The sequence below is a fragment of the Sciurus carolinensis genome, chromosome 4 (assembly GCF_902686445.1).
Source record: "Sciurus carolinensis chromosome 4, mSciCar1.2, whole genome shotgun sequence".
Classification (NCBI taxonomy): Eukaryota; Metazoa; Chordata; class Mammalia; order Rodentia; family Sciuridae; genus Sciurus; species Sciurus carolinensis.
In genome coordinates, this window is record NC_062216.1 from 10204697 (window position 1) to 10232635 (window position 27939).

At 47.2% G+C, this 27939-nt stretch overlaps 1 protein-coding gene across 3 annotated transcripts in view; it reads left to right on the top strand.

Moving 5' to 3' along the window:
* Window positions 1-27939, top strand: part of Nuggc (nuclear GTPase, germinal center associated) — a 47951-nt gene that overhangs the window by 8187 nt on the left and 11825 nt on the right. For 2 of the 3 annotated variants that reach the window (XM_047551576.1, XM_047551574.1), the window contains exons 2-13: window positions 1126-1206; window positions 3910-4014; window positions 4531-4639; window positions 5552-5774; window positions 6182-6412; window positions 7768-7977; window positions 13244-13419; window positions 14870-14888; window positions 15062-15151; window positions 21792-21897; window positions 23143-23276; window positions 26895-27059. In XM_047551576.1, the coding sequence (XP_047407532.1) occupies window positions 1176-1206; window positions 3910-4014; window positions 4531-4639; window positions 5552-5774; window positions 6182-6412; window positions 7768-7977; window positions 13244-13419; window positions 14870-14888; window positions 15062-15151; window positions 21792-21897; window positions 23143-23276; window positions 26895-27059 (1599 nt within the window). In that variant the 5' untranslated portion in view covers window positions 1126-1175. Of the gene's footprint in view, window positions 1-1124; window positions 1207-3909; window positions 4015-4530; window positions 4640-5551; window positions 5775-6181; window positions 6413-7767; window positions 7978-13243; window positions 13420-14869; window positions 14889-15061; window positions 15152-21791; window positions 21898-23142; window positions 23277-26894; window positions 27060-27939 lie in introns of all 3 variants that reach the window. The other variant, XM_047551573.1, reaches the window with a different exon arrangement.

Consider the following 27939-nt stretch of genomic DNA (forward strand, 5'->3'; position numbering starts at 1 on the left):
CTTGGCAGGTCAGCGGGATGCTGTGCCCTGGAGAACCACCAGGGATGTGGGTGACCTGAGCGGGCGCTGCAGGAAAGGAGTGGAGAGGTAAAGAACTCTACCTGAGGCTCAGGACTTAGCATGTAGCAGGAGTCTGGACCACAGTCAACCAGCACACCAGCTTAGCCAGTTTCAACAGATGGGTTGTGATTTTAATTTGGGGTTAATGTGTAAATGAGACAGTCCCCCTAACAGCTTGTGTGACGAGTATAGGTTGACACATTGGGAGGGATTTTGCATAGTTTAAGGGCTAGTGATTCTGTTTTTGAAATACACGGTTGAGTGCTCTCAACAGAAACAGCAGATATGGGGAGCACTCTGAGTGCTTCCTACTTGTGTCCCCCACATTCCTCTCTATGGGTGGGGACCAAGAAGCTCCATCATAGTGTATTCCCACCCGCTAGGTGTGTGCCCTCCCTTCTGAGCCTCTAGGGTCCATGGCTCTCCCTCCATGCCTGTGCCCTATCTGCCAATGGGCTGGGCACCTCCTTTGGAGGTGACTCTTTCTCTCCCCACTGCAGATACTCCATGCCTCTGGGCTGCTCGTAGCCCCCCAGTAGGGCTGTCCTTTGGTGGGGGAGGGGTGGTGAAGAAGGTCCATAGAACCCAGTTACTGCATCTCTCCTCCCTACTCAACAGCCCCCAGAGAAACTCCATAGGAGCATCCGGTGTTCCAAACCTCCCAGATTCTTGCTGAGGCTCTCTGGAACTGAACAGTGCTGGCATAAGGGGTCAGGGTACACCTGTCTGGGACCCTGGGCACAAAGCCCTGCAACTTCACTTGCAAAGTTCCGGCCTCCAGAGGTTCATTCTCTGTCTTAAAGATCACAGGCAACATCAGTTTAAACTTTCAAAGATACGAGTATGAAAGGAAACTAATGATCCCACACTGATGTCATATTTAAGACGAGTGTCGTTGGCACTAGGTGTCACCAGGTTTTCAAAGATTGAATGGGTGCTACTTTTACAGAGCTTGAAATCCAGTGAGGGAAACAAAGCACAAACAGATCTACGCATTCTTAGTTTCTGCTTTTTGTATTCTTAATGTCTGCTGCTTTTTCCCTTGTACTTTGTATGTCCTTTTAGGTCAGTTCTCCCAGGTGGACAAAAGGAAGATTTCACATACATAACAAGAAATGGCAGAAACAGAGCCCGGGCCACACCCAGGTAAGACACCTGCAGTGGTGTCCCCTGATGGAGCCCCAGGAACCGACTGCTGTTGCCTGGTCAAAGGCAATGACTGGAACTGTGTCTAACCATCTCCATCACTCCTTGCTCTTCAGTCATACTCTCTTTTTCTCGACAAGTTTTAATAGTGAATGAATGTCCATTATTTCAACGATAACTAAAATAGCCTATTCATAATGAAGTGAATTGTTTGACTGGCAATTAAGTTTGTGGGGTTTCCTACCTTTTTAAAAAAGAAAGTTCCAAAAACCACCTTTTAGGACCCTCGGAAGATAGCCTCTCTTGTAGTGGGAAAGGTAGGGCCCTTGGAATGATGTCAGTGGCTTTCCTTACGAGCAGAGATGTAGGCCTCTTAGGTTACTTTTTGAAGGGTGAGTCTTGTCACCTTTCTCACACCTCCATGTGCAGAAAATGGGGTTATCATCAGTTATGTTTTGAGATTTATGGAGGAATGCTTCTTCCTTCCTGTGGAAAGAGCTCAGGGGTAAGGGAAGCCAAGTCTTCAGGTCCGGAGGGTAGTGGCCAGCACCTGAAACATGGCTGAGCCTGCAAACAGAAGAAACTGCAACTCTGGGAACCATTTGGTTGAATTTAGCATTAAGGAGTGGGATTATTTTGCTTGGAAGATCCAGATGGCCTCTGGCAATGGTATGGATCAACAATGAATCTGCATCTCGGTCGGGCTGCTGGGGATCAGTTTTCAAATGTGACACCTTGTGGCAGCCAGAAGTAACAGCAGCAGTAGCCTGGTTTTTGTTTTTGTTTTTGTTTTGTCCTGTCTCCCTTCCCTCCTACTGTCTTTCCTAGGATAATTCGGTATAAAAGAATGTTGGAAAGGACAATGGTTGCCTGAGCAATTAAAGGGAAAAATAAGAGCTATGATCCAAGTTCAGGCCAATACATTTCAAGTTACAATTTAATATTTAAATACTATCCATACAAATACTCTGAGTCCAGGATGTAATACTTTCTCCTTTCCAGGCAGTTTTTCATTTGGGAAAATTTTTAAAAAGCATTTTAAACCATGCTATTTTATCTACTTCTTAGCCTTTGCTTTAGCTGATAAATAAGCTTCCAGTCTCTTATCAGATTAATTGCCAGTCACTGCAGAGCTGAAAAAAGGGTCCTGGATATATGGGCTTGTCACTTGTCCCATGTGGATAAGAGACTATGCAAACATAGATTACGCAAGAGAGTCTGTGAATTACAAAGTGGATATCGTGTCGCGTACTTTCCCACACAGGTGGAGGCGACATTCTGGCACTGACTGCCTTTTGAAACAGGCTGTGCTGCAGCTGGCCCAAGTGCCTGAACAGCATGCTCTTTTCTTCTCTGCCTCTTCCTCTCCAGCCACTGAGCCAGCAACCACTTGGTATTCAATTCGAATGTGGTCCTTAACCTGAGCCAGGGTGAATTCTTCCAGTTGAATTTAATCTTGGAGTGAGATGTCTGAGGCACAAGGTCTAAACTACAAGCTCTTTCAACAGTCCCTGCATGAGCAGGAGGTGGCAGAGGTTCAGTCTTTGGCAAATACATGACTGTGCCCTAGAATACTCTGTGGGGTGTGGGCTGGTTCTGGATATAGCAGAATGGGTGCTGGAATTTACAAGGCTGAACAGTTGGAGCTGCATGAGGCATCTGGGAAATGCACATCTGGAACCTAGGACAGAGGCTGAGACTTCTGATTCAGCTGCCATCCTGGGTCCCCAGTGGAATTCTTCAGGGAAAATGGCCTTTGTAGGTCACATTCGGTTTTGGAGCCTGGAGCCCTCTTTGTATAAGCTTAGAGGGTTATGTCTCTTGGGGATCAAGTCTTCTAGTTTACCCCATAGCTATTTCCTAAGGCACAAGCCAGCCCCAGAAGCCCTGGGTTAGGACTATTACCAACAACTTTAACCCCTAACCAGGTAAACGCCACCACCAAGGTATTTCCTACCCCCCACCACACAACTTTTTGATTAAACTTTCTTTTGGGTAATGGGCCTTACCAACCTTCCACTTTATAACCTTGAATGAGTGAATCTCTGCAGAACTATAAAGACCTGCCTCTCATGATGTCTATTCTTGCCTGTGGAAGGAGGTAGTTGCTAATGTCTCCAGGTGAAGAAGGGGAAAAGTTCCCCACAATGTACTCTCTCAGAGGCACCCATCTGGTACAGCACTGTCCCAAGCTCCTCCAACGCTCACATATTTCTCAGCTCTCTTGTTTTACAGATGAAGAAGCTGCGGCTCAGGGGAGGTTATTTACCCTGGGTACGTGGCCCCTGATTCCCCCCACGTTCTGCTTCTGATCAAGTCTGAAAAGGCCTGTCTTCACTCATACTTAGCACTGCCTTGGGATTTTCCCCATAGTTGGTTGATTTCCTAAAACTTGATATGTGGTAAAGAATGTCTAGCCACTTTGGTTTCTGAAAATTTCCTAGTAGATGTTTTTCATCTGGGGAGATATGTTGAATGTTACATTTTGGAATCGGATTAAAAAAAAAAAAATCCTGGGACTGAGAACTAGGAACCAAATGGGATGAGCCCACAGCATCCTGTTCCAAATGAGCTTTTGGGCAGACAGAACTGCTGGCTGAAGTCCTCTCTTAGTCTCTCTGAGTCTGGGCAATAGTGAGCGAGGTGAGGCAAAGATCCCGTGCCCCAGATCTATAACTTTGTATAATCTCTGCTTCCCTCTAGCTGACGATGATGCATTTAAAGAACCAATGAAGAAAAGACGACGGGCATGTCCAGACCAGCGATTCCGAGCCTTTCCCTCGGCAGAGCAGTGTGCTCTTAAGGAATGTGAGTATCCAAAACCTGGATCTTCCTTTACAAATGTGTTAAAATGCTCAGAGAAGATGAAAGACCTTCACATGGATCCGCAGAGATGTGAAACTTGACAACTGTCTCCAGGTTGCTCTGGGAGAGGGGGTGTTGTTGTGAAAATAACCTCTTTCTGGTTAGAACAAAGACTGTGAAAATAGTTAATTTGGTGCTTCAGTGGGTGTTGGTATGGTGTTCTTGCATTTTGGTCTTTTTATGATCACAGGAGAGAAGAATCTAGAAGGCCCTAAAGCCCATGGCAAAGTCGTGACAGCTGATTAGGAGTTGCAGACAGGCTGGCCCTGTGGAGTTGTCAAAAATCAGTGCTGCAACTCATGATAATCTCCACCGTGGCTCCCTTGCTCTCTAGTGTAAATGGTTTCTCATTCACTTCTTTCCCCCTTCTCTGCAGTATTCAGTGGACTCCTCTTTTGGAGACCTAATACTTTGTCCCTGCCAGGCACATCCCAGATAATACATTTCTATTGGTTCCAGATGAGAAATTGGAGTCACGGACAAGAAGGGTTTTGAGCAACACTTACCAGAAACTTCTCCAGTGTGTCTTCTTGGACGACAGCATTCCTAACGGAGTCAAGTACCTCATGTGAGTTGAAATCCATACCCTCAATTCAGGCATTGGGGCCTTTCCCTACAAGACTCGGGTATTTTACCTTCTCAACGAAAAGAAGTTTTCAGTTAGATACTAAGCAAAGAAGGCTGGGAGTTTCTGTAGCTGTGGGTCATTATTATTATTATCACTGATAGTTGCTGTTTGTTGCTCTGTTCCTGCCCCAGGTGATCTGCTAAATATTTTACACATATGAAGGCTCATTTCAACCCCTCAACACACCTATAAAAATGGAACATATTTTGATCTTCCCATTTTACTGAAATTGAGACTCAGAGAGGCTGATACACTGAGCAAAGTCACGCTGTTGGCAAGTGAAAGGACCCTGAATCTGACCCAGGTTATGTGACTCTGAGCCAGTGCCCCCTACTATACATGTGGAGCTGACTTGAGGGACTTGAGATGTGCCTAAACTATAATATCTCCTGCTTAGTAAGACTCTGGGTTGCTCCTAATACTGCTTTGCCTCTACATAAGTTTTATTAGGGACAAGAATTGTAATTTCTAGGGCTGGGGAGATAGCTCAGTTGGTAAAGTGCTTGCCTTGCAAGCACAGAGCCCTGGGTTCGATCCCCAGCACCGCAAAAAAAAAAAAAAAAAAAAAAAAAAAAAAGAATTGTAATTTCTATTGAACACAAACAAGGTGCCTCACCTATGTATAGAATTATCTTTACCCAGTATTTTTGCCTAGTTTCATTTGCTGCCCGCCCCGACTCTGTGTAGCAAACAGAGAATAATTTTTTCCTTTGACCAAGGACAGAGGAGCGATTTGGAGGATGCCGTAGAGTCTTGCCCAGTATTAGAACTCGGTTCCTTTGCATTTGGTTCTGATAGTCTCCCCAATGCATGTGGATGATCACAAAAATGTACATTTTACAATTAATACAGAAACAGGCTTCTTGCCTTGATTGAGAAGCCATCAGTGGACCCCATCTACATTGGCTTATTTGGAAGCACTGGGGCTGGGAAGAGCTCCCTGATCAATGCCATCATCCAGCAGGCCATGTTTCTACCAGTGTCTGGAGAAAGCATATGCACTTCATGTATCGTCCAAGTGAGCTCAGGCTGCTGTGAGCAATACGAGGCCAAAATCTACCTTCTCTCTGACCAGGCAAGTGTGTCCCCACTCCTCTTCCCTCCCACCCTTCTTCTCCCTCTCCCTGCCTTCTCTCCCTCTTTTCCTCCTCTCTTTTCCTTCTCTCTTTTTCCCTGATATTTTTTTCCTTCTCACTGTCTCATAGTCCCTGTACTTTGTTGAATGGAAAGGATATATGGTGGAATGAGGAAGCTCAGTGGCATGAGATGGTTCCGGACTGGGTCCTATAAAGCTCCTTGTGTCACTTTGGACCGGCTGTTTCCCCCTGGGGCCCTGTTTCCTCATGCACACAGCTGGGGGCGTGGTAGCTGATCTGAGATGTCCTGATGGTGCAGCCCCCAGCCCTGCACAGGGTAGCACACTCCTGTTATTGGATTCTCCACCTGTGTCACCATGGGTGTGGCCCTGCTCTGCCTTGGCAGGAGTGGAAGGAAGAGCTGAAGAACTTGACTAAACTCCTGCACAGGACAGAGGTGCCGGGCGGGGAGGCCGTGGACCCATGGGACGGGGATGGCGCCGTGGAGGAGGCTGTCCAGAAGCTACAGGTAGTCTACGGAGCCGGGGCAGAAAGGAAGGACTATGAGGACCTGCTAAGGGCGAAGCCCAAAGGGAAGATCCCCACTTCCAGAGTCATCACCCTCAAGGCAGAAGAGGTAGGGAGCTTTCAGACTTGTTATCTTCATTTTTTCACGAGTCTTAACTATAACTGTGAATCTATTAAGAGGACTTACCCAAGGTACAGTGTTTTTATTAGAAATAAATTGATACCTGAATCAGAATTACTCATGACCCTAGTTATCTTTCATTCTTTATGGCTGTTGAATAGAAGTTTTTAGCATCTGAATGGAGGAGGTTTTGTACAGAAAATACTGTTTATAGTTATTTTTGTACAGAAAATACTGTTTATAGTTAGTTAGGGATGCTATTTAGCTGCAAATGATAAAAAATAAAACTGTATAATAATTTAAACACATAGGGGTTTTTCATCTTCTCATTAAGAAGCCTGTAGTTAGCGGGGTCCCGGGTTGATTGAGAGGCTCAGCAATGTCAAGGTCAGCCTCTCTTGGGGTCCTTGGCCTTCATCACACTTGCTGCCTTGTGGTCCTGAGGTTGCTACTGATGTCAGCGCTAGACTTCACAGCTAGCCCATGGAAAGAAGTTGGAAAAACTGGCACTAATCACATCTCCCCTTTCATTAGGAAGTAAAATCTTCCTAATGAAATCTTCCTAAACACCCTCCACAAATGTGTGTGTGTTGATTTCATTATGTAGAAGGGAACCACGTGGTCTTTCCTAGCTGAAGGGTGGCCCACCGAAGGCAGGAAGCAGGCTTGTCTTGATTGGCTTAGACCCATCTCCCTCCCCTGCCTCCCTAGACAGGCAGAGGAAGACTCGGGATTGTGCTGTGTGAATGAGGGACAGGATGGGTCTTGGATGGCTAATGAGAAGAGAGACACTTTTCTCACTTTATAATCCGTACTGATTTTACTACTTTAAAATTCAGTTTCCTCTTTAAAACAAAATATTTGTGGGAGCAACATTCCAGTTTATTCAAGTTTTACATTTAAAAACCTAGTTTTTCTTGTTTCTTAAAATTCATCTTTAAATTATTCTTCTTCTATTTATAAACCTTGTGATTTTCACACAAAATAAAAATAGTTGCTTACATTTGTCCTATCATTTGATGTTCAGTTATCCCCTGCTTAACAAAGCAAATCCTTAAATATTTAATGCTACTTACATATTTACAAATTTAAATTTCCTTAGATTTTTTTGCATTATAATTAAAGTGCAATATATGTGATTCTGTCAAAATATTTTAAACACTTGATGGGCACACTTAGAAGTCAGATGGGTGAAACATTTCAAAGCCCTTGCAGAGCAGATCATGGGTCTCCTGACATCCATTGGCCTGGCAATGCCTCTTGTGAGGTGGACCTGCGTCCCGGCTGACCCAGGAGAAATAACTGGAAGCACAACTGGTGTGTGACTGTGTCCTTCTTCTCAGGCAGGGGAACTGTCTGTCAAGCTCGACCCCTACATCCGGACTCAGGGGAGGGATGAGGACCAAGAAGCAGCTGAAATACGGATCTGGCCCTTGATCAAACACGTGGAAGTGACCCTCCCCAGATCCGCGCTGATTCCAGAAGGGGTGGTGCTAGTGGACATCCCAGGCACAGGCGACTTCAATAGCAAGAGGGATGAGGTGTGGAAAAAGGTGATTCTCTTTCATGGAACTCCATTTCCTTTCCCTCACCTCCTCTACCCTTTCTAAGCCAAAAAGAATTCTCTACTTTCAACTTCAAGAATTTTATGAATTCCCTGGAATTAAATTCTACTTTATATGTTCTGTGAAAAGCCAGCCATAGAGAGGCCTCAGAGTAGAAGAGTAAACAAGACAGGGTGGGGTGGGAGAGAGTGCAAAGGGCACAAGGCCCGAGAGCTCACTAAAGACCTTGAGGCTGTGGCCACCTTGGTTGTAGGGACAGAAACCCGCTAAAGCAATACCAGATCAAGAGAGGTCAGGGAAAGAACGTCAGAGGACCTCAGGAGACACGGTCAGGCCTCAGGACCACCAATCAGGGTAGAAGCAGCTGTTCTCCTTCTCTGCCTGGCCTCCTGTGACTGCCTCCCTTCCCATAGCTCTCACGAGGTCCTGCCCCTCTCTCCTGGCTTTCTTAGCCATTAGGATTCACATTGTCAAAAATGACCACCCTGGCCCTGTCTCTAAATAACCTTGAAGTTCATGGGCTTAGCATTGCCTTTATGTCTTTTTGCTCAAATTTCTTAGAGGAAAAATCTGATAGGTTACTGCCCAGCCAGTGGATTAATTCTCTCCAGATTAGGTGTCCATCCTTAGATAATTAGCTGTGGTGGAAGGTGGTGGTCTGGAGGGAGGCCCATCCCTTCCACCAAAGGCTTGGGGTCAGAGCACGAGTTCCAGCAATGGAATGCTCAGGCACCTCCAGACGTGAGCTGATCAGGCAGCTCCCAGAGGTGAGAAGCTTCAGAGAGTCAGCATTAGGGACAATTATCAGTTCCCACCTAGTAACCAGAGGTTGAGATGTTTCTGAGGTATCTCTTCGTTTGTTCATTATCACACACGTGCAATATACTAAGCACAGAGGAGGCAAAGACTCTAGCTAACAATAACAGCAGATGTTTCCTGAGCATTTCCTGTGTGCCAGCTACCATTCTAAGCAAATTGCACCCTGTAACAGAGAGATTTTAGCCCTGGGGGGTCCTCTGCTCTTAACTCCTACTCTATCCTACAGTTTTCTCTGTGAATGAGAACTCAGAGAATGACCTGTTACGTTAAGAATCACATATGCTCATCCCTCGGTGTCCGTGGGGGTTGGTTCTAAGATGCTCTGTGGACACCAGACTCCTCAGATGCTCAAGTTCCTCATCAAATGGTGTAGTACTTATACATAATCTACACACATCTGCCCTCATGCTTTAGATCACCTCGAGATGACTTGTAATACCTATCCAATGTTAATACTATGCAAATAGTTGTTATATTGTATAGTTTAGGGAATAATGACAAGAAAATGATACATTCAGTAAAGTTTTTGTTGTTGTTGTTGATACTAGGGACCGAAACTAGGGGCAATCTACCCATGAGCTACACCTCCAACCCTTTTTATCTTTTATTTTGAGGAGACAGCTTCCTTAAATTGTTCAGGCTGGTCTCAAACTTGTGATCCTCCTGCCTCAGCCTCCACAGCTGTTGGGGTACAGGTATATGCCTCCACACCCAGCACAGTTTTTTAGAATATTTTCCCTCCGTGGTTGTTTGAATCAGTGGTTGTGGAACTCATGGACACGGAGGGCTGCCTATATGTGTGTGTACATGTATGTGTGTGTAATGTTTAAAATGCACAGCAGACAGAAGGACCTTGCCTTCTGAGAGGATGCATCCCTACAGCTTCTGGTGGTTTCTGTTTATTATCGCTCTTTACTCACACACCTGTATTGCTTGTGTATTTTGCACAAACATGTATTGTATTTACAACGAACATGTTGACAGCATAATAAAACAAGGTGGCGGAAGAAGCAGAGCCTTCCCACAAGGGCCTCAGAGTGTCATAGAAGAGATAAAACACACGACATGCAGATGACCAAGTGAAGTCAGAGAGGTCCAGGGTGCTGGGAGTGCTCACAGGTAGCAGTGACCTCCAAATCGCTGCCTTCCTTCACAGCGCCTGTGGAGCATCTTCCCAGTTTTGTAGCAGGCTCTGGATGGGCAAAGTTCTTGTCTTGGGGATCTTAGGGTCCATTCTAATGAACAAGCCATCTCACCTAGAAAGGAGAGCTTACATCGGGAGACACATAGGGCTGCAGCAAGGTCATGGAAGCCTGACCTCCACCAGGCAGAGAGGGGAGTTGGGAGTGGATCCACCAAGCCCAGTTCCCTGGCAAAAAGGAGCGTGAGCAATGTGCCAGGGAGGCAAGGGGGTTGGCATGCTCGGAAGAGCAAGCCTTCCCCAGGGCAGGAGGGAGGGCGTAGGGCAATAGAGAAGGGAAAGGCCTGGTGAGCCCGAAGAGTTCTGGAACATGGAGGGAGACACAGGATCTGAGCTAGACTTGGACAGGGAGGGACGATCAGCATTGTGAGTTGTAAGTAGCAACAGCTGCTTCCGCAAAGAATCTTTAGGTTTTTGCTAAGTGAGTGACTGTGGGTCGGGGAGATTTGTGACTAGTTTCCTATGACAATTTAGAGCAGGATGGTGGTTGAAAGACCATCTAGCCTGTTCCCTGATTTTACAGATGAAGCAATGGCTGCTCAGAGATGGGGAGTGACTTGCCCAAGACCACACAGCTAGTGAGTAGCAGAATTCAAGGAAGAGAGCAGGGTTCCTAACTTCCAGCTGGAACTCTGTCTACCGCCCTCTCTGGCAGGATGTCTTCTTTATCCACTTCCTTTGAGACCAAGATGGCCCAGCATCCTTCCCCTCAGCCAGTGGGCAGGCCTGACCACGTGAGCCTTGGTTTCTGTAGGGTCTCAGCTCTTGGAGTGGGACCCCTGCCCTTAGCTAGTTCCAGGCCAGGCTGAAGGAGCGATAGCCGAGGGAGGTGGTGAGGCCCTTTCCCTGGACGTGGCGCGGTCACAGTCAGTTCAGAAACGCTGGCAGTTCATCAAAGCCCACGGATCTGGCTGGAGAGGCGCTCTGAGGAGGCCGGCTGGAGCGGGAGATGGTTCCCAGGGTGCTTGGCTTGGCCAGGGCTCCCCTGCATTCCTGTGGTTTCGTGATCACCTCCCACAAGGAACTTCTCCCCTGCCCAGGGAGAGCAGAGCACAGGGACACATCTCTCAGCTGCCAGCTTCGCCTTCCCTAAGAACGACCACCAATTCAGACACCTTGGTCTGCCATCTGCAAAGGGGGTACTTTCAACACATCACCTAACCCCTCCGAGGCCCATTGCCATCACGGGGCAGAATGGAAGTGGGGGTGGGGTGCCGCCCCACCCGCTCCCGAGTCCAGTGGGTCTTGTTTTATAGATAAGGTTTCTGTGTCTCCCAGGCCCTGACTTCACCCGATCCTGGCCGTGGGGAGCTTGGTGCAGCCCCACATTTAACATGCGCTCCTCTTCAGAGTCTCCACTTCACATTCTGCCGCAGACCACAGCCTTTTTCTCATGTTAGTATGCACTTAGTAAGCACCTAGTTTACCAGAACCATAGACAATGCAAGGGTGAAAGAGGGCCTGCTCCCGAGGAGCCCCAGCCTACTGTCCTTCCATCCTCCTCACCGGATTGGATGGTCGCTGCCCTCCATGAACTCAGAGAGCCTGGAGCTTCTCTCAGCTGATTATCATTTGGAAAGTGGGAGGCGGCAGTGATTGCTTTTATTTTCCTGTTTAAATGCAAGTCCGTTTACAAATAGGGGAGGGCCAGGATCCATCGACAGGATCCATAGTGGTCCTCGGAAGTCCCGTTATCTCTCAGGGTCTGTCTTTTCCATAGTCCAAGGGGTTTGTCTAGCTCATGAAACTGATGCTTTTAAAGCAATGATCTGTGGAGCCAAAAGGCTGTGGACACAGGGTAGGGTGTGTTGAGCAGGTGGCGACTCCAAGTCCCCCTCTCTGAATTCTACCAGAGAAGTTGTTTTTCAAACAAGTTCGTGTGTTGGGACTCTTCCAAACCCACAGATTCTGAGCTAGTTACTGACCCAGGGAAGGATGTTGGGACTGCTTGATGTTCGAGGAAGTGGATAGAGGGGACGGCCTGGGGGAGAGGGTGGTAGGTTGAGCCCCTGCCGGAAGTTAGGAAACGTGCTCCCAATTCAAATTCTGCCACTCACTAGCTGTGCTGTTGTGGGCAAGATGAATTTGAAACTCACTTGTTGGAGATTAATGTATCTCAACTGCATGACATTTGGGGCCAGAGAACTCTTGTTCCAGGGGGCTGTCCTGGGCATTGTAGGACGCTTAACCTTTACCTACTAGTACCCCCACTTTGTCACAATTAAAATATCTCCAGGGCTGGGGCTGGAGCTCACTGGTAGAGTGCTTGCCTAGCATGTGCAAAGCCCATATTGCCAGATGTCCTGTTGGGCACAAAATCTCCTCTGCCATAAAGCAAAGTAATGATTTAATTATCAAATCACAAACTTACCACAGCTTTATGTGCAAAGTACTATCTTGAGAACAAGACAAAGCTCTGTCTTGATCCCTGAGTTGGACCAACTTTTCATTCATATGGAAATAGGACAAGAGAAGCAATTTGACGACAGACGTCAGAGGTAACCCACGCTTGCTTGTCACATGAGAGTGGCACATTTGATGAAGTAGCATTTGTGCTATGAAGAGGTAGTACTTTCGCGTTCCTTTGCCTTTGCAACTTGAATCCTAGGGTTCCTGGCTCCCTGCTGCCACGTGGTGGACGTATGCTAGACATGCAGGGACCATCAAACATCAAACTGAAGCTGCAGGTGACAGCTTTGGGGTAGATACATGCCTTTTTCCTTAGAGGACAATTCAGATGAAGCAAGTGAGTGGCAGATCTGGGATGAGAGGACTGATTTCTTGAATTCTGTCACTCAATCATACCGCAGACATCTGCAAAGCTCTGTCAAGCACTGCGCTTGAGGTGATGTGGTTTCCAAGATGAAGGGCAGAGTTGCCCTGCACAGTAACTCTGGCTGAGAGGAACCGTGGAAGGCAAGTCCAGGCATTCTAGGATGCTGGAGAGAGGCGGCCAGCCCACCTGCCATGGTCCTGCGTGGCCCTGAAGGACGAATGGAGGCTAAGCAGAGGTTGTGGCAAGTGCTGAGGCCCCGAGAGTTAAAGAGTAGGGCACCACTGAGTACCTGAGAGCAGCTCTGTCTTGCTGGTGCAGAAGGAGGAGGGAGCCCTGTGTGTAAACAGGACGGCGGACAGGGCGTGAGGGGAGTGGACACAGGCGATCCCTCAAGGAATCGTCCTCTGGAACTGAGCCTCTGTGCATACTCTGACCCCTGCTGTGGGCATGTTCTGCAGACCATTGATAAGTGCTCAGCGATCTGGGTGATCAGCGACATCGAAAGGGTTTCTGGAGGGAGAGCCCACGAAGACCTTCTGAATGAGAGCATCAAAGCCTGCCAGCGAGGCTTCTGCAGGGACGTTGCCCTGGTGGTCACCAAGACAGACAAGCTCCACCTGCCAGAATATCTAAGGTATTGTGCTGGGCTTGTAGGGAGGGGGTCCCAGCTGGGGACTTTCCTTCCTGGGTCCCTGCCCTCGCCTTGGCTTCAGGAAATGACTGCTGGAGTTGAAAGAGAAGACTGGATGACATCCGAATGTCCTAGGAATCGGAGCCCTGTGTCTCGATCTTCCAGGGTAGCAGGTAGTGCCAAGCCAGCTGTCGCCTACACAGCTCCAGGGTGCCACACACATGTAGTACGCAAAACAGCACCCCGGATTGTGCAGCGTCGGCCCTTGCCCCGCAGATGTGGGACGTGTGCAGTTTCTGTGAAACCGCCTGGCCTGGGACAGCAGCGAAGGATCAGGCCATGTTTCAGAATTGTCTGACCCTGAGATTTTTAACTCATCTGCAAAAGGCCCTTAAGGTCTTAGAACTTTGGCTCAAAGTAAATGCGTTCTCTGAGAGTTAGTCTAACAACGAAGAATGCAGGGTGAGCACTGTGAGCCTGGTGGGGGTAGCAGAGGGGCTTTCCCTGCAGACCTCTGGTCCCCCAGTGACTTAGGAGACTGTAACTTACCTTCCACATTGAGACACTTCGAGTGGAGGGCGGACCCGCAGAGGATGGGTGGGTGTGCCCTGCAATGCCCTGGGCACACCAGCGGGTGGTCGCGGAACGCAGCACTGTCAACACCTCTCTGCTGTCACGAGAGCTTCTCCCCCCGCCCCCTCCACCATTTCCCCAGGCCCCCTGAAACTCAAGTCTGACTGCCCTCCCCAGGAGTTCACTGGGTCTAGGTGGGAATTTCAGCTTCCTCTTCCTTCCCTGCAGTTCCTTCCACCCTCCCCCCACCACCGAGTAGTCTCAAGCTCCCCCTTCCCAATGCCAACACTAAAACTAAACAGAATTAAATCAGATTTAGTAACTGCTTCTCGAGTGCCATGGGAGGCTGCAGATTGCCTCATCTCTGAGCTCATGGTCAGAAGAGGGTGGAAGGCTGTTGACAAGCAGAGGTCTGTGACACCAGTGGAGAAGGGCTGCCTCGTGGCTGGCCAGGGAGGGAGGTCACAGGACATTTTGCAAAGGGCACTGAGAAATAAAGGCACTTTTTTCAAATGGACGCTGGAGGAGGATCAGAAGAGGGGGCTTTGCTGGGTGCCGTGGCACACACCAGTCATCCCAGCAGCTCAGGAGGCTGAGGCAGGAGGATTGAGAGTTCAAAGCCAGCCTCATCAACTTAGCAAGGCCCTAAGTAACTTCAAAAGAAAAAAAAGACTGGGGGTTTGGAGGTTAAGCAACCTTGGATTCAATCTCCAGTACCAAAAAAAAAAAAAAAAAAAAAATAGAGTGGGCTTTGGGTCAAGGAGCAAATACAAAGCCACAGAGGCAGGCAGACCATAACTGCTTTCAGGGAAAGTTAGAGGACTTCCGGGTCACAGAGTGGAAGTTCAGTAATTGTGTCATTTTTCTAATTTCATTTCAGGGAAAGAAAGCTGGGAAATGTAAGTATGGACCAGTTATTTTAAATAATGCTTTTTATGACAGCACATAATACAAATGTATATGTATTTGACTGGGCCAAAGGAAGATGGTCCAAGTAACATGCAACCTGTCCCTCTATCCCTATTGGAAATGCTGGCTTCTTTGCATGCTTTTAATTTTTTTCACTATCTAGCAAGCTGTCCAGAGTCAGCGAGAGGCTGTTTTGGAAAGAAATGAAATAATAAAGCAACAGAGGAGTAGAAATCTCAAGGAAAAACTGAAGGTGAGTTTACAAATTTTCCTATGTATTTTTCTGCTTCAGCAGATTTTGAGAAACAGATGGATCTTTGGTCCTGCATAGTAGCAAGGGTATAGCCTTGGAGTGTACAATTTGAACTTTAACTCAGTCCTACTGCTCAATGTCTCGTGACCTTAGGCAAGTGACATTACCTCTCTAAACTTCCACTTTATCATCTGTAAAATGGGGATCTAATCATATCTATCTCTTGGAAAAATTGCATGAGGATATGGACTATTGAGAGAGATGTCCGGGTAAGTCAGGGATGCCTGTACAGTTTGAGGTGTGCTCAAGGAGGAATCCTGGAGCATTGTGGGAACGTGGGAAAGATGTCCAGCTCACACTGACAATAGGTGAGGGTGGTCTGGGTAAAGTCCAAGACTCTTGAGCAGAATTTTAAAGAACCAATAGTCTTTAGTCAGGTTAAGACACAGGGGAAGGGGCGCTCAGGGCACAGGCAAGAACATGATGGAAATTGGCTGCCATGTTTGGCATACTTCAGACAGGTAGTTTTGAACAGCCCAGGAAAGGGAGTCCTAGGAGATGAGGCCAGCCCTGTGTTTTCCCAGAATGAATAATCATTCTGTGAACTTTTAGTGTTTGCTTAATTATTTTTGCTCTTTTTGTCACTAAAATAATGCAAACATAAAACTTCTTATTTTAACGGTCTTAGCTATAAAACTGCAACCAGTTTTGAGATGAAACACAAAAAATGCCATAGATGATGTGTCAGAATAGGTGCAATAGGTAGATGATTTGGATATGCCAGAACCAATCTTCAGTCCTGGGCTCAGTGGTAGAAATATTTGACCTATGTCCAATTCTACATTCAATAGCTTTGTGTATCGTGACTTCAATACCATTGAGGCAGAAGGTGTCTCCTGCACTACGTGGACCTGAGCATCTCAGAGTTTTCGTTTCTGGTTCAGGATGTTCAGGCCTCATATTTGAGCCCGAGTCTTCCACCAAGCAATCGAATGCCAGTCTTCATGAGGTGATAACTCCGTAAAGCTGTTCTTAATCTTCTGGTCTTGCTGGCATTAAAAAAATACCCATTTTTATGAGGATCTAATCATATTATTTCTGGAACTGGAAATATAAAATACTTCAAAGCACAGTTCATAGCAGTTTATTGCTAATAAACGTGGCAACTCGGTGTGTGTGAGCGAGGGCCTGGGTAGCAGGGCCTCGGCTTGCAGGGTGGCTGCATTTCTTATTGAAGGATGCCAGTTTCAGGTGTGTACGCCATGCCTTGGGCAGCCAGGGGAAGCCTGAGTTCTCCACCCACCATTCCTTTTTTCCTTTTTTTTTTTTCATTACTAGTTGAACCCAGGGCCTCACACATACTAGGCAAGTGCTCTACCACTGAGCTACATCTCCAGACCCTTTTATTTTACTTTGAGGAAGAGTCTCACTGGCCTAGAACTTGGGATCCTCCTGCCTCAGCCTCCCATTGCTGGGATCACAGTTGTGCACCACCGTGCCTAACTCCAGCCATGATATTTGTTTGAACAATTGTGAAGCTTTTGTTTGTACTGCACACCTTCATTTGGAGTAAATTTAATCTTAATCATAGAAAATAGGAGACAGAAGTGGACTATAAGGTAGTCGTTCATATAGCTGTAGGTCAATATTTTTTAAATTATAAAAATGGAAATTATAAAAGCTAAGGAAAGAGCTTGCAGAGAAAATGGGACAGACGACTAGGAAGGCATCAGGAGAGGCCCGTGAGGTGAGGAGGTGGGGAGGAGAGAATGAGGAAGGGGAACGAAAAGAAGTCGCAGAAGGGGAACTAAAAATCCCTCACTGGCTGCAAGTTAGAAGTTCGTGAGCATTCCTCAGGGCTCAGATCTGAAGCTGGATTGCTAGGGACTTTGCCAGATCCTTGTTCCGGAAGCTGGGCAGCCAAGAGAAGAGGAGAGGGAAAGATCGTACACACACACACACACACACACACACACACTATTTTACACACATTTTCCCTCCTGCATTTCAAAGCAGCACTTGCTCTGGTGCTGGGTGGCAGAAGTTGAAAGGGGCTTTATTTATTTATTTATTTACTTAGAGTACCAGCAATTGAATTCAGGGGCACTCGACCACCGAGCCACATCCCCAGCCCTATTTTGTATTTTATTTAGAGACAGGGTCTCAATGAGTTGCTTAGCACCTCGCTATTACTGAGGCTGACTTTGAACTTGTGGTCCTCCTGCCTCAGCCTCCGGAGCCACTGGGATTACAGGTGTGAGCCACAGTCCCTGGCTAAAAGGGGTTCCGTGAGGGTGTTCTCTCCTGAACTTTATCCAAACTTTTTGAGACTCATTGATTCCTTAGTCCATTTGGGCTGCTATGACAGGATACCATAGAGTAGATGATTCACAAACAATGGCCGTGTATTTCTCAGCTTTGGAGACTGGAAAATCCGAGATCAAGGGGCTGGCACATTTGGTGTTTGTCAAACACCAGTTTCCTGGTTTATAGAGTGAAGGGCATCTTCTGACTGTGTCCTTCACAGTAGCAAGTGTGCAGGGGGTCTCTGGGGTGAGGGCACTAATCCCATTCACGGGGACTTCACCCCACAACCTAACTACTTCTTAAAGTCCTTGCCTCCTGAATCCAAACCTATGGGGCTAGGATTTCAATGTATGGATTTTAGGGGGACACAAATGTTCTGTCCAAAGCATACAAAGTGATTCATTCATTTTAGTAAGAAAGCCTGTTATCCTAACAAAGATTTGAAAGAGAAAATTAAATTTATTAGGAAGAAACAATATTAGCATTTTTTTAAAAAGGGAAAATTATAGGGTTGAACATTGTCTTTTCAATGGAAAACTTTCCCTTATCCGCCCACAGCAGACCTCTGGAATTTTCCGAGACTATAGGAGAGAACTGCTATTAGCTTTGACACTTGGAATTTTTAGATCCCAGGCAAAGTCGGGAGGACAGCCTTTCCTAATGTGTGCAATGAGGAGTGTGCGGAGGCCAGTCCTGATGGCCTCACAGCATGAGCCCTGTCCCTCTCTGGTCTGCGACTGGCTCTGAGAGGACCCTCTGCACACAGAGACCTCCTGGGCACACTCAGAAGAGCCACAGACCAGGAATCTCCACTAGGCAAGAGCAGCACATCTGTCCCCCTGGAACGGGCACTGTGGAGGAAACAGGGCTGAGGGGAGCAGGGAGGTGCCCCCTGCCTGCAGGAGGCACTGAGGTCTCAGCATCAGAGGCCACTCCTGCAGTTACTCCTGCAATACCAGCACGGCTGGTCCTTCCCTGGCTCATTCAATTCGTTGTATGTCCTGTGTAAGGTCGTGTATACGTGACAGGTTGCCTGACTGGACTCATTTGCATTCAGCTGTCAAAATAATCAGGAACTGTTAAGCGCACCTTACAAATCTTACTTGATTTACAAAGCTAATAATTTTTTTTTTGGTGCTAAAATTCTTACTTTGGTTAATGCTCCATTAGTACACGGAGTTGGATAGATTTGATCTCTTTATAAAATTATATCATGTTTAAACCAAATTATATTTCTGTAAACATTTGAAACTGTAACCACAAACTTTTGTCCTTCAAATACCTGTAAAAGTAGGTGCAATAGACACAGACTATTGCTATTTGCAAAGCATTTCTAAAACTCAATATAAAGTAACTTACATGATGGGTTTGACTTATTTCATTATCACCTTTATAATTATTTTTACACCTTCTCAGGCTTCAGGGTTCCTCATAACCTCCTGGGAAGTAAATGTTTTCATGTTTCAAAAAAAATCTAAGGCATCATCGGTTTTAAGGTATACCATTGTTTTACATTTTTAGAAAAGAAAAAAATGCCTTTTAAACTATGACATAATGCTTTGTTATTAGAATTTTATTTTATATTATCAAAAGAGCAGTATTAGTTCATTTTTCAAATATTTAAAAATCATTTTAGTTGTTGATGGACCTTTATTTTATTTATTTATTTTCATGTGGTGCTGAGAATCAAACCCATTGCCTCACACATACTAGGCAAGTGCTCTGTCACTGAGCCACAACCCCAGTTCAAGAGCAGTATCAATTCTTTAACATGAATTTTTAAGATCATACACACTCTTATGCATTAACCTAATGACAACAGCCAGATGCAGTGACACACGCTCGTGATCCCAGTGACTTGTGAGGCTGAGATGGGAGGATCGCAAGTTCAGGGTCAGCCTTAGCAATTTAGCAAGGCATAAGCAAGTTAGTGAGACCCTGTGTCAAAGTAAAAAAATAGAAAAGGGCTGGGGATGTGGCTCAGTGGTTAAGTGTCCCTGAGTTCAATCCTGGTACCAAAAAAAAAGAGAAAGAAAAAGAAAAAAAAAGAGAAAATATATTGGCTAGGTATTGTTTCAACTGCCTTTTCGTTCAGAGTCCAACTTATTCAGAGTCCAGCTCATCTAAGTCAAGTTTTAACTCCACGGTCCTGTTCTTTCCCCTCTATACCTTCATCACTGTCTTCTATACCTTCAGGAGTACTAGGGATGTGGCATTTCTTTTAAGAACACTCCACAGTGGTCTCTGGGATTTTCTCCGACCTGTCTCCTGTTAGTTTTTTTTTTGGTTGGGGGAGGGTACTAGGGATTGAACTCAGGGACACTTAGTCACTGAGCCCATCCCCAACCCTATTTTGTATTTTATTTAGAGACAGGGTCTCTCTGAATTGCTTAGTGCCTCACTTTTGCTGAGGCTGGTTTTGAACTTGCCATCCTCTTGCCTCAGCCTCCTGGGCCACTGGGATTACGGTCGTGCACCACTGTGCACAGCCTGCTGACTTTTTTTTGACTGGGTGTGTGACAGGCAATCACGTTTCACCTATCTCAGTACCAAAACATCTCCTGGTTTCGTTCACATGCGGTGTCTCCCTTTCCCAGGTCATAGGAAGCGCTAGTGTTGCCTCGCAAGAAGACTTGGAATTATTGCGCAGGCCGCCAACCAGCCGTGTGTTTTTCACTAATGTCAAGTGTAGCCTCACTTTTGTGTTTCCAGGCCTTCGTTGTAAAAACCCATTTCAATGCTGCATCCTAATACAAGCTCTTTGAAGACATTTTAAATAGCAATTACATACAGTAGCACCAACAGCATGAGCTGCTTATTTGAGGGAGGGTGACAGGCGCAGCCATGACCAAGTTCACCGTGTGCAATGTGTCAGTTGCTAGGGCTGCAGTAACAAAGTACCATAATAGGGGTGACTTGGGACAACAGAAGTTTGTTCTCTCACAGTTCTGGAAGCCCAAAGTCCAAAATCAAGGTATTGGCAGGCCATGCTCCCCGAAGGCAGAAGGGGGAGTCTGTGCCAGGCCTCTCTCCCAGCTTCTGGCGGTTCCTTGGCTTTGGCAGCACAACCCCAGTTGTGGCTCGGCACTCTGGATGTGTGCGTGAGTGTGCCTCTGTGTCCAGGTTTCCTCTTCTTATAAGGACACCAGTCATGTTGGATCAGGACCTCGCCCCACTCCAGAGGAGCTCATCTCCACTAATTTCTTCTGCAGTGACCCCGTTTCCATATAAGGCGATGCTTAGGGGTACGGGGAGTAGGACCTTCACATATGAATTCTGGGAGGCCACGATTTAATCGTATCTTGGGGGCTTTTGGCAGTTACACATTACCAGTGTGTCCACAGCTTGCTGGAGGTGCGGCTTCTCACCGGCACCTGCATTGAGCTCCGTCATACCTTTATATCAGAAAGACGCTGACAGCTCTCCCGTTCTCCACCACCCACAAGCGCCCATGCACACTCTATAGTTTTTTTCTTTAAAGTAAGAAGAAGGAAAGGTTATGGAACAAAATTGACAAACGATTCTAATGTGACTTCTGGTGATGCTATTTTTCTAATCATAAAAATTTTTTTTCTCACATAATTCTTAATTCCTTGACATTTAAAACCATCATGTACACATAAACGTTACTCTGTATTAAAATGTATATGATTAATCACTGACCACCTGGCTCAGAAACTTTCGTTTTTATGTGTTGTGCTGGTGAATGTTTAAAAATCAGCTCTGTGTTCAAACAAGAGCAAGCGCGACATCAAAAACTCTGATTTGGACCACTTGCCAATTTCTATGGTGTAAAGTCTCCCACCGTTGCTGATTTCAAGCTACCAACGTGTTACCACTGAAGCAGAGTTGGGAATCCACATGACAATTAGCTGTTGACAGTGATGTGTTTTTTACTTACTTAATAACTGATGGATGAACTGATGCTGGGAATGGAACTCAGGGCTTTCTGCAGGTTATGAACGTGCTTCACCACCAGCCACATCCCCAACCCTGCGTTCCCCAGGCTTCTTTTCCCAAGAAAGATCCTAGTACTTTTCCCCTCTGAACATTCACATACACTTTTGAACTATTTCCTCTATGCATTTCCTTTGAGAATTGATATATTTAACTCCCAAGAGATTAGTTCCAAGGCAGTAATTTCCTCACGACTTCTGAACTGAGAAGTGGACAATGGCAACACGGGACACTTAGGATAGGGCCTGTCCCTTCCAGGGCTCTCGCAGAACTGAAAGTGGGCCAGCTGAAGCTTGCCGAAGGCTTTGGTGTGGGCTGTGCCTCTTTTCCTTTGCCACCGTGACTTACTCTGTTTCCTGTGCGCCTCTCACTGCAGAGAAAACTGCCGGCGGACTGCAAGGCCCTGGAAGCCTCGGATCTGGTGTACACAGTCAGCGCCCACGAGTACTGGCAGCAGGCCCTCCTCACCGAGGAGGAAACTGGTAATTTATATTTCTTGTCTCAATCATGAAAATTCTCAAAAAGACTGAGCGTGGCACTCTGAATATCCTGCTCTAGAAATTTCTGTGCCACAAGAAAAATTTTTTTCCAGTTTTCCGATTTCTGTATCTATTAGCAAACACACACACACACACACACACACACACACACACACACACACCTCCCTGTATCATTGTGGGACCTGAGACCACAGTTCACCTCTCCTCCAAATCTTACCCTGGGTCAGCAAAGGTCGAGGGAGCTGGTTGTCATATCCTTAGCATTCACCTTGAGATTCTCACCCACCCAGCTACAGGCATGAGACGTAGTTTGTAAGTGTGTATCATTTGCTTTGTTTGTGAGGCAGGAAAGTGGAAGGCATAGCCCTTTTCTTAAAAAATCTGGATGAGGGACTAATAGTAACCCATGTGCAAAATTTAAAGGAAAAGCCAGACTTGGTTAGATGGTGGTGGCTGTAAGCACAACAAAAGGCCAGAGCATCCCGAAGATCCCGTGGACTTCACGGCTGTATGGCAACCAGGCCAGCAGGCAGGAGCAGAGCTGGACTTCCATCTGGGCCTAACATGGCTTACAGGGCACACACGTATTATCAGATGTGTCCACGTGCCAAGGGAGGTGAGGAAGCAGAAGGTGAGGCAGGCTCCAGAATTGGGGAAACGACTTGAGCAGGACATAGAAGACACAGTTAGCATGGTCTCCGCAGGGAGTAGTGGAGAAGAACTGCCTCCTGCATGGAGCTTGGTGACATCTATTAGACCCTCACATTGGGTCAGGACAAAGGCAAGTTCTGCCTAGAATCCCACACGGCAGAGGTTCTTGTTCCTTGCTGCGGCAAGCACAGGCTGTTCTGATGTTAAGGGTCACTTGACTTAGGTAGAAAAATCTGGGGGCACCACAGAGTTGAGCACCTTTGCTTCAACTCTGTAATGAACACCAACCCAAAGAACAATACCCATTCTTTTTATTGCCAGCCTGTACTTTTCTATGAATTTTATTTTGAATAGCTAAATCAAATTAATCTTCACCACTGCTGAATTACCGTTCATTGTTGTTGATCCCAGACATGAAAAAAAAACGTCCTTCAGAAAGGTGGTTGAGTGGGCGGCCAGCGGCATGGGACCTCAGATATAGTTCACTAGGAGAGCCAATTGATCTTTCAAACCCGTGGATTCTGTGCCATACGAGCCTGACCTTTTGAAATTGTCTGTGCTGCCTGTGAATTCCAGAAATCCCCAAGTTAAGAGAATACATCAGGAAAAGGATCTTGGACGAGAAGAGGAGGATGGTGACCAAGTATGTTACTGAAGCCTTCGGCCTACTGCTCCTTACCGACAGTTTCAACTCCACAGAAAACCTGCCGGTACGCGGAAGTGGCCTGGGTTGTCCATTCTCTCCCTCCCACCTGGGCAGAACATTCCCTTTTCCTATTAGAAAACGATGACAGGGAGGAGACAAAACCCAGAGAATCTAAGGGGACAAAAAGATAACGAGAGGGTTGTAATCATAACATCTGGATGAAATGGAGAGAGGGGCCGAGAGGAAAATGTTAACGTAGTCTGTGGTTGCTTTCCACCTCTCCCGGGTCCCGGCAAGATGGAATCTGTGCACATGATGGAGAGGGAGACTTCCGGTGGAATGCAGATGATTCTTGGCCGCCTTGGAGGGGTGTGTCTGTACACGCATCTGCCTGTGGGTTTCAGCAAAGTTCAGGCATTTATCTTCCCCGTCTAGAATGCAGCCCCTTTCAATGACCAGTGAAAAGTTACATTTCTCATGGCAACAGACACATTTATCTCTCTGATGGATGACTTTTTAAAGACCCTACATGAGAGGGATAAGCTGCTAAATTAGAGGCTTAGGAGAGTTACAGACAAAAAACACTCCCTTCCTTTAATCAGTCAGCAACCACTTTGTTTCTTTGTAAGAGACTGACTACACAGACAGCCGCAGACCATATATAAAAACAGAACTGTGCCCACACCCTGCAGCGAGCTGCCCAGCTGGCCTGCCCCTTCCTATGATAATCAGCCCAGGAAGCTGGTCTTGTACCACTAAGTCAGACTTAGAGGAGGTCCGACTGCCAGCTCTAGAGTGATCCAGGAAGCCACACAGTGACTTCCGCCACAGTGTGCCCCTAAAGGCCACCACTTAGTTAAACGCTTCTCTAATCCTTGTCCTGTTTCCAACTCAGGACCAGCCCTAGAAAGCCAATGCAACCCTAATCTGCCCCAAGGAGGATATGCCCCCCGCTTCCCCAGGCCCATAGCCTCCCGAGGGCACACGGTCAAGCTTTCCCTCTCCTCTGCCAAATCCAAGTGCCGGTGGGCACCCCCTGGCTGCAGTGAGCTGAGTAAACAGCCTTTGCCTTTCTCACTTGGTTGATCTTCGTTAATTTCCACACTAGCTTTCACCTGTCAGATTTGCGCAATCAAGCTGTCTGACTTCTTATTATGCCGGAACAGGGAAGGGCCCAGAAAGGTCACGGGGCTTATCTTGGAATGGGCTGCGGGGTCGTGAGGAGGGGCTGATCCTGGAGATCCACTTACATGTGAAAATAAGCAATGCCAGCTGGAGAAACTGTGCAGTTTGGCCCAAGGCCTGCGTGTGAAAAGTGCTGTATAAAAAGTGGCTACGGGGCAAAATCCACTGTCTCTCATCGTGCCTCGTGTGCTTTGTTTTGGTTGAGCTGTGGAAGACAAAACACAACTCCTGAAATCTGAGATTTTCTAATTTGACTTTTGTCCTCTGAAATCGTCAAGGAAGGGTTTCACCTTCCATCTTCTGGAAAGGTCTTCAGGGTGACAGTGGCCTCTCTGCCCAGCACAAGATTGCTCTTGGAAGTGCCGATGGAAAACGAATCAGCTGTGGTGCTGTGTGTGGTTGGTTTATTTTACAAACACAGGACGAGGCATTCTGCAGTCAAACCTGAAAGTGCCCTGCCCGCGTGTCCTCTGCTAACTCAGAGGTGCAGCCGCCTAGGGGCTCATGCCCGTCTCTACGGCCAGAGCCAGGCCACAGAAGACACAGAGGAGGCAGGGCTGCTTGGCCTCTAGCAATGGCCTCCTAAGGGAGAGGCCAGCCGCTTTCCTTAAAATTCCTTGGCCTCTGACGTTGGTCTTGGTGTTGGTTCTTTGATGGAAAGTTGGAAGACAAGAGCTTTGTGAGTGCCTTTGCCTTCTGAAAAGTCAAAAATGTACATGACTGATGATTTTTTTTCAAGTTTGTAATCCAAACCCAAAATTTAGAGTTGGGTAGTTAGTGCTTTTAAATGACGGTCATTACTTTTAAGAATCAACAGGAAGTTGATTATGAGGCCTCACTGTCTCAGGAGCCCTGGATTTATTCCTTCTCTTACCTTCTTATGTTTAATGGGGGGGGGGGTTTATAGTGAGACGCGAGAGTATTGCCCCTAGGTTTTCTTTCCATGACCTCTTACTTCATTTTGATCACCAGTGACACCACAATTTCCTGAGAATGTAAAGGGCATCCAGGAAAAAAAAGGTCTGGCTGCAGAATCCTCACCCGTGGGGTCTAGGAGAGTCCCCAGGGCGCACCAGGAGGTCTAAAACCCGTGCCCTCAGCGCTGTGGAGTTGGAGGCTGTTTCCACCATCAGCCCACCTAGTCCACTTCTTTAAAGGTGATGCTGCTGACAGGCAGAGAGGCAGCCGTCTGTGTGAGGTCGCACGCCCACCCACAGCTATTTCCTCTGTTGGGAATAGAACTGCCAATCCTGCACGATCTAGCATTTCCTCCCTACCTCTTGTTCACTCTGCGCGTGTGTATGGATTTCCCCTCTGTGCCGTGCCCTGGATCAAACAAACGCGAATGACCGTCCATCCCTTCAGCAAGTGCCTAGTCCAGGGAGGAGTCAGTGAGGCGAGGGCGACTTCGAGTGCAGGGCGATGCCGTAACACAGCAGCGTACCCTACGTGGTGGCCCAGAAGAGGGCCCAACTCTGGCAGGGAAAGCATCCCAGCGGAGGTGACCTTGAGCCTTGCCTGGAAGGATGAGAAGGGGACATGCATGTGCGGAGGCACAGGGCCCAGAGGGACGCGTGTCTGGGGAGTGGTGGCAAGCCCAGGGGCAGTGACCTGGGATGTCAGGCAAGCGCAGACAGAGGTGCTGGAGGGGTTTGTTGAGTCCCCACCGTGGAGAAGTGCTGAGCCAGGGGTCGTGGCTGCCACCGGCCGCGGGCACTGTGGAGTCCACCACGGTTCTCAACAGGAAGAGTTCCCAGTTTGGAACCAAAGGTCACAGCTGTCCTTTGCGATCATGCCTTTGTATTTTTGGGCGTTACTTACCGATAGGGATACTCTCTGAGACAGGCACCCTTAGCCGATGTCGTCGTTGTGTGAATGTGATAGAGTACGTTTTCACACCTGGATGGTGCAGGCCCCGCACACTGGGCTGTCTTAGAATCTTAAGAGGCCACGGTCATGTATACCCTCCATCACTGACCAAACCATTGCCAGGCCAATGTGACTACATATTTTTTTCCCTGACTAAACTGAAGAAGGAACCTTGACTCTATTTCTGTGGTTCTGTAGCTTTGCTGTTCAAAGTGTGATCAAGGGCCCAGAAGTGATCTTGGGGGCTCACTTGGGGGCTGGCTAGAATGCAGAATCCCAGGTCATGGACTTTAAGATTCCGCAGTGATTTGTACATACATTAACACTCGAGAAACACTATTCTCAAAACCGCTTTGTGAAAGCCCAAAGTTTGTTAAATAAGATGTCATTGGAAAAATCGGTTTTAATAGCAGTTCAATTGCTATTTGGATGATTAGTTCCCCAAAGAGCCTGATGGATTTTATACTCAAAATAAGCTTCAGTGGACCTCAGTTGTTTACTCTCCAATCCCACAAAACCCAAGGAGGTCTGTGCACTGAAGGGTGCCCTCTGGGATCCGCAAGGGGAAGTCCTCTTGGCACAATGATCTCAAATTTAATCTCGTGTTGGTGGCTGGCCTTATCCCTAGAATGAACACTTGCACTTCAGCGACCTGCGGAGATTTGTGGAAGAGAGGATAGAGCTGCTGGAGAAGGCCATCGAGCAGTGCTTTGCTCACATCGAGTGGCCTCTGCAGGAAGGGGTCCGGGTGGCCAGGACTTCCTACCGGCGCATCCTGGGGGCATGCCTGGTGGTGAGTGACCCTTTCCATGGAAAACCTGTGCTACTTGGTGAGATCAACCCGATCCCCACGCTCTTTTACACTATCCTTGCTCCTAAAAGAAACAAGGAGGTAGATGAGAGTAAGAGAGATTGAAAATTTCAGGTGGAGAAGCAGAGAAGGGGGTTGCTGGCCTGTGCATGTGGGCGCCAGGGCAAGTGTGCGGTTCAGCAGGGGCCAGGTTGGAATGTAGGGTCTGAGGGTCTTGGTTTGAGCACCACCTCCACCAAACATCTACTGCAGAGCCCTGGGTAAGGTGGCAACCACTCAAGGCCTTACATCCATTAGAAAACCTCTTGCTCTTTCTTCTGTAGCACTGGATGCTGAGAGCTTGCCCTGCTTCCCTTGTGCTGTTGTTGTCAGTATCAATCACATTATGCGAGAAGAAAGCATCTCATAACCTCTTACTTGGCATGCAAATTGTGGTTTTCTTTACTAATTAGTACTTTGGGACTCCTAAGGGATGAAAATACAAGCCCTAAGGTAGTGTTTATCCAAGACTAAGAGGTGGAAGGTCCCATTGTGTAGTCTGTTTGGGTTGCCACAACAAAACACCACTGACTGCTTGGTTTCAACAACAGATTTCCTCTGCTCAGGAGGCTGGAAGTTCAAGATCAAGGTGTTGGCTGGGCTGGTTTCTCCTGGGGGCTCTCATTGCTCCTGGATGGCCGCCTTCCCGCTGTGTCCTTGTCTGGTCTTTTCTCCCTGTGCACCCTACTGCTGGTTCTCTTCCTATGAGGACCCCAGTCCTATTGAATCGGGACCCTAGCCCTTATCACCTCACTAAATTTTAGTCTCTACCTGAAAGGCCCTGTCTCCAAATATAGTCACATCAGGGGCCAGGACTTCCATA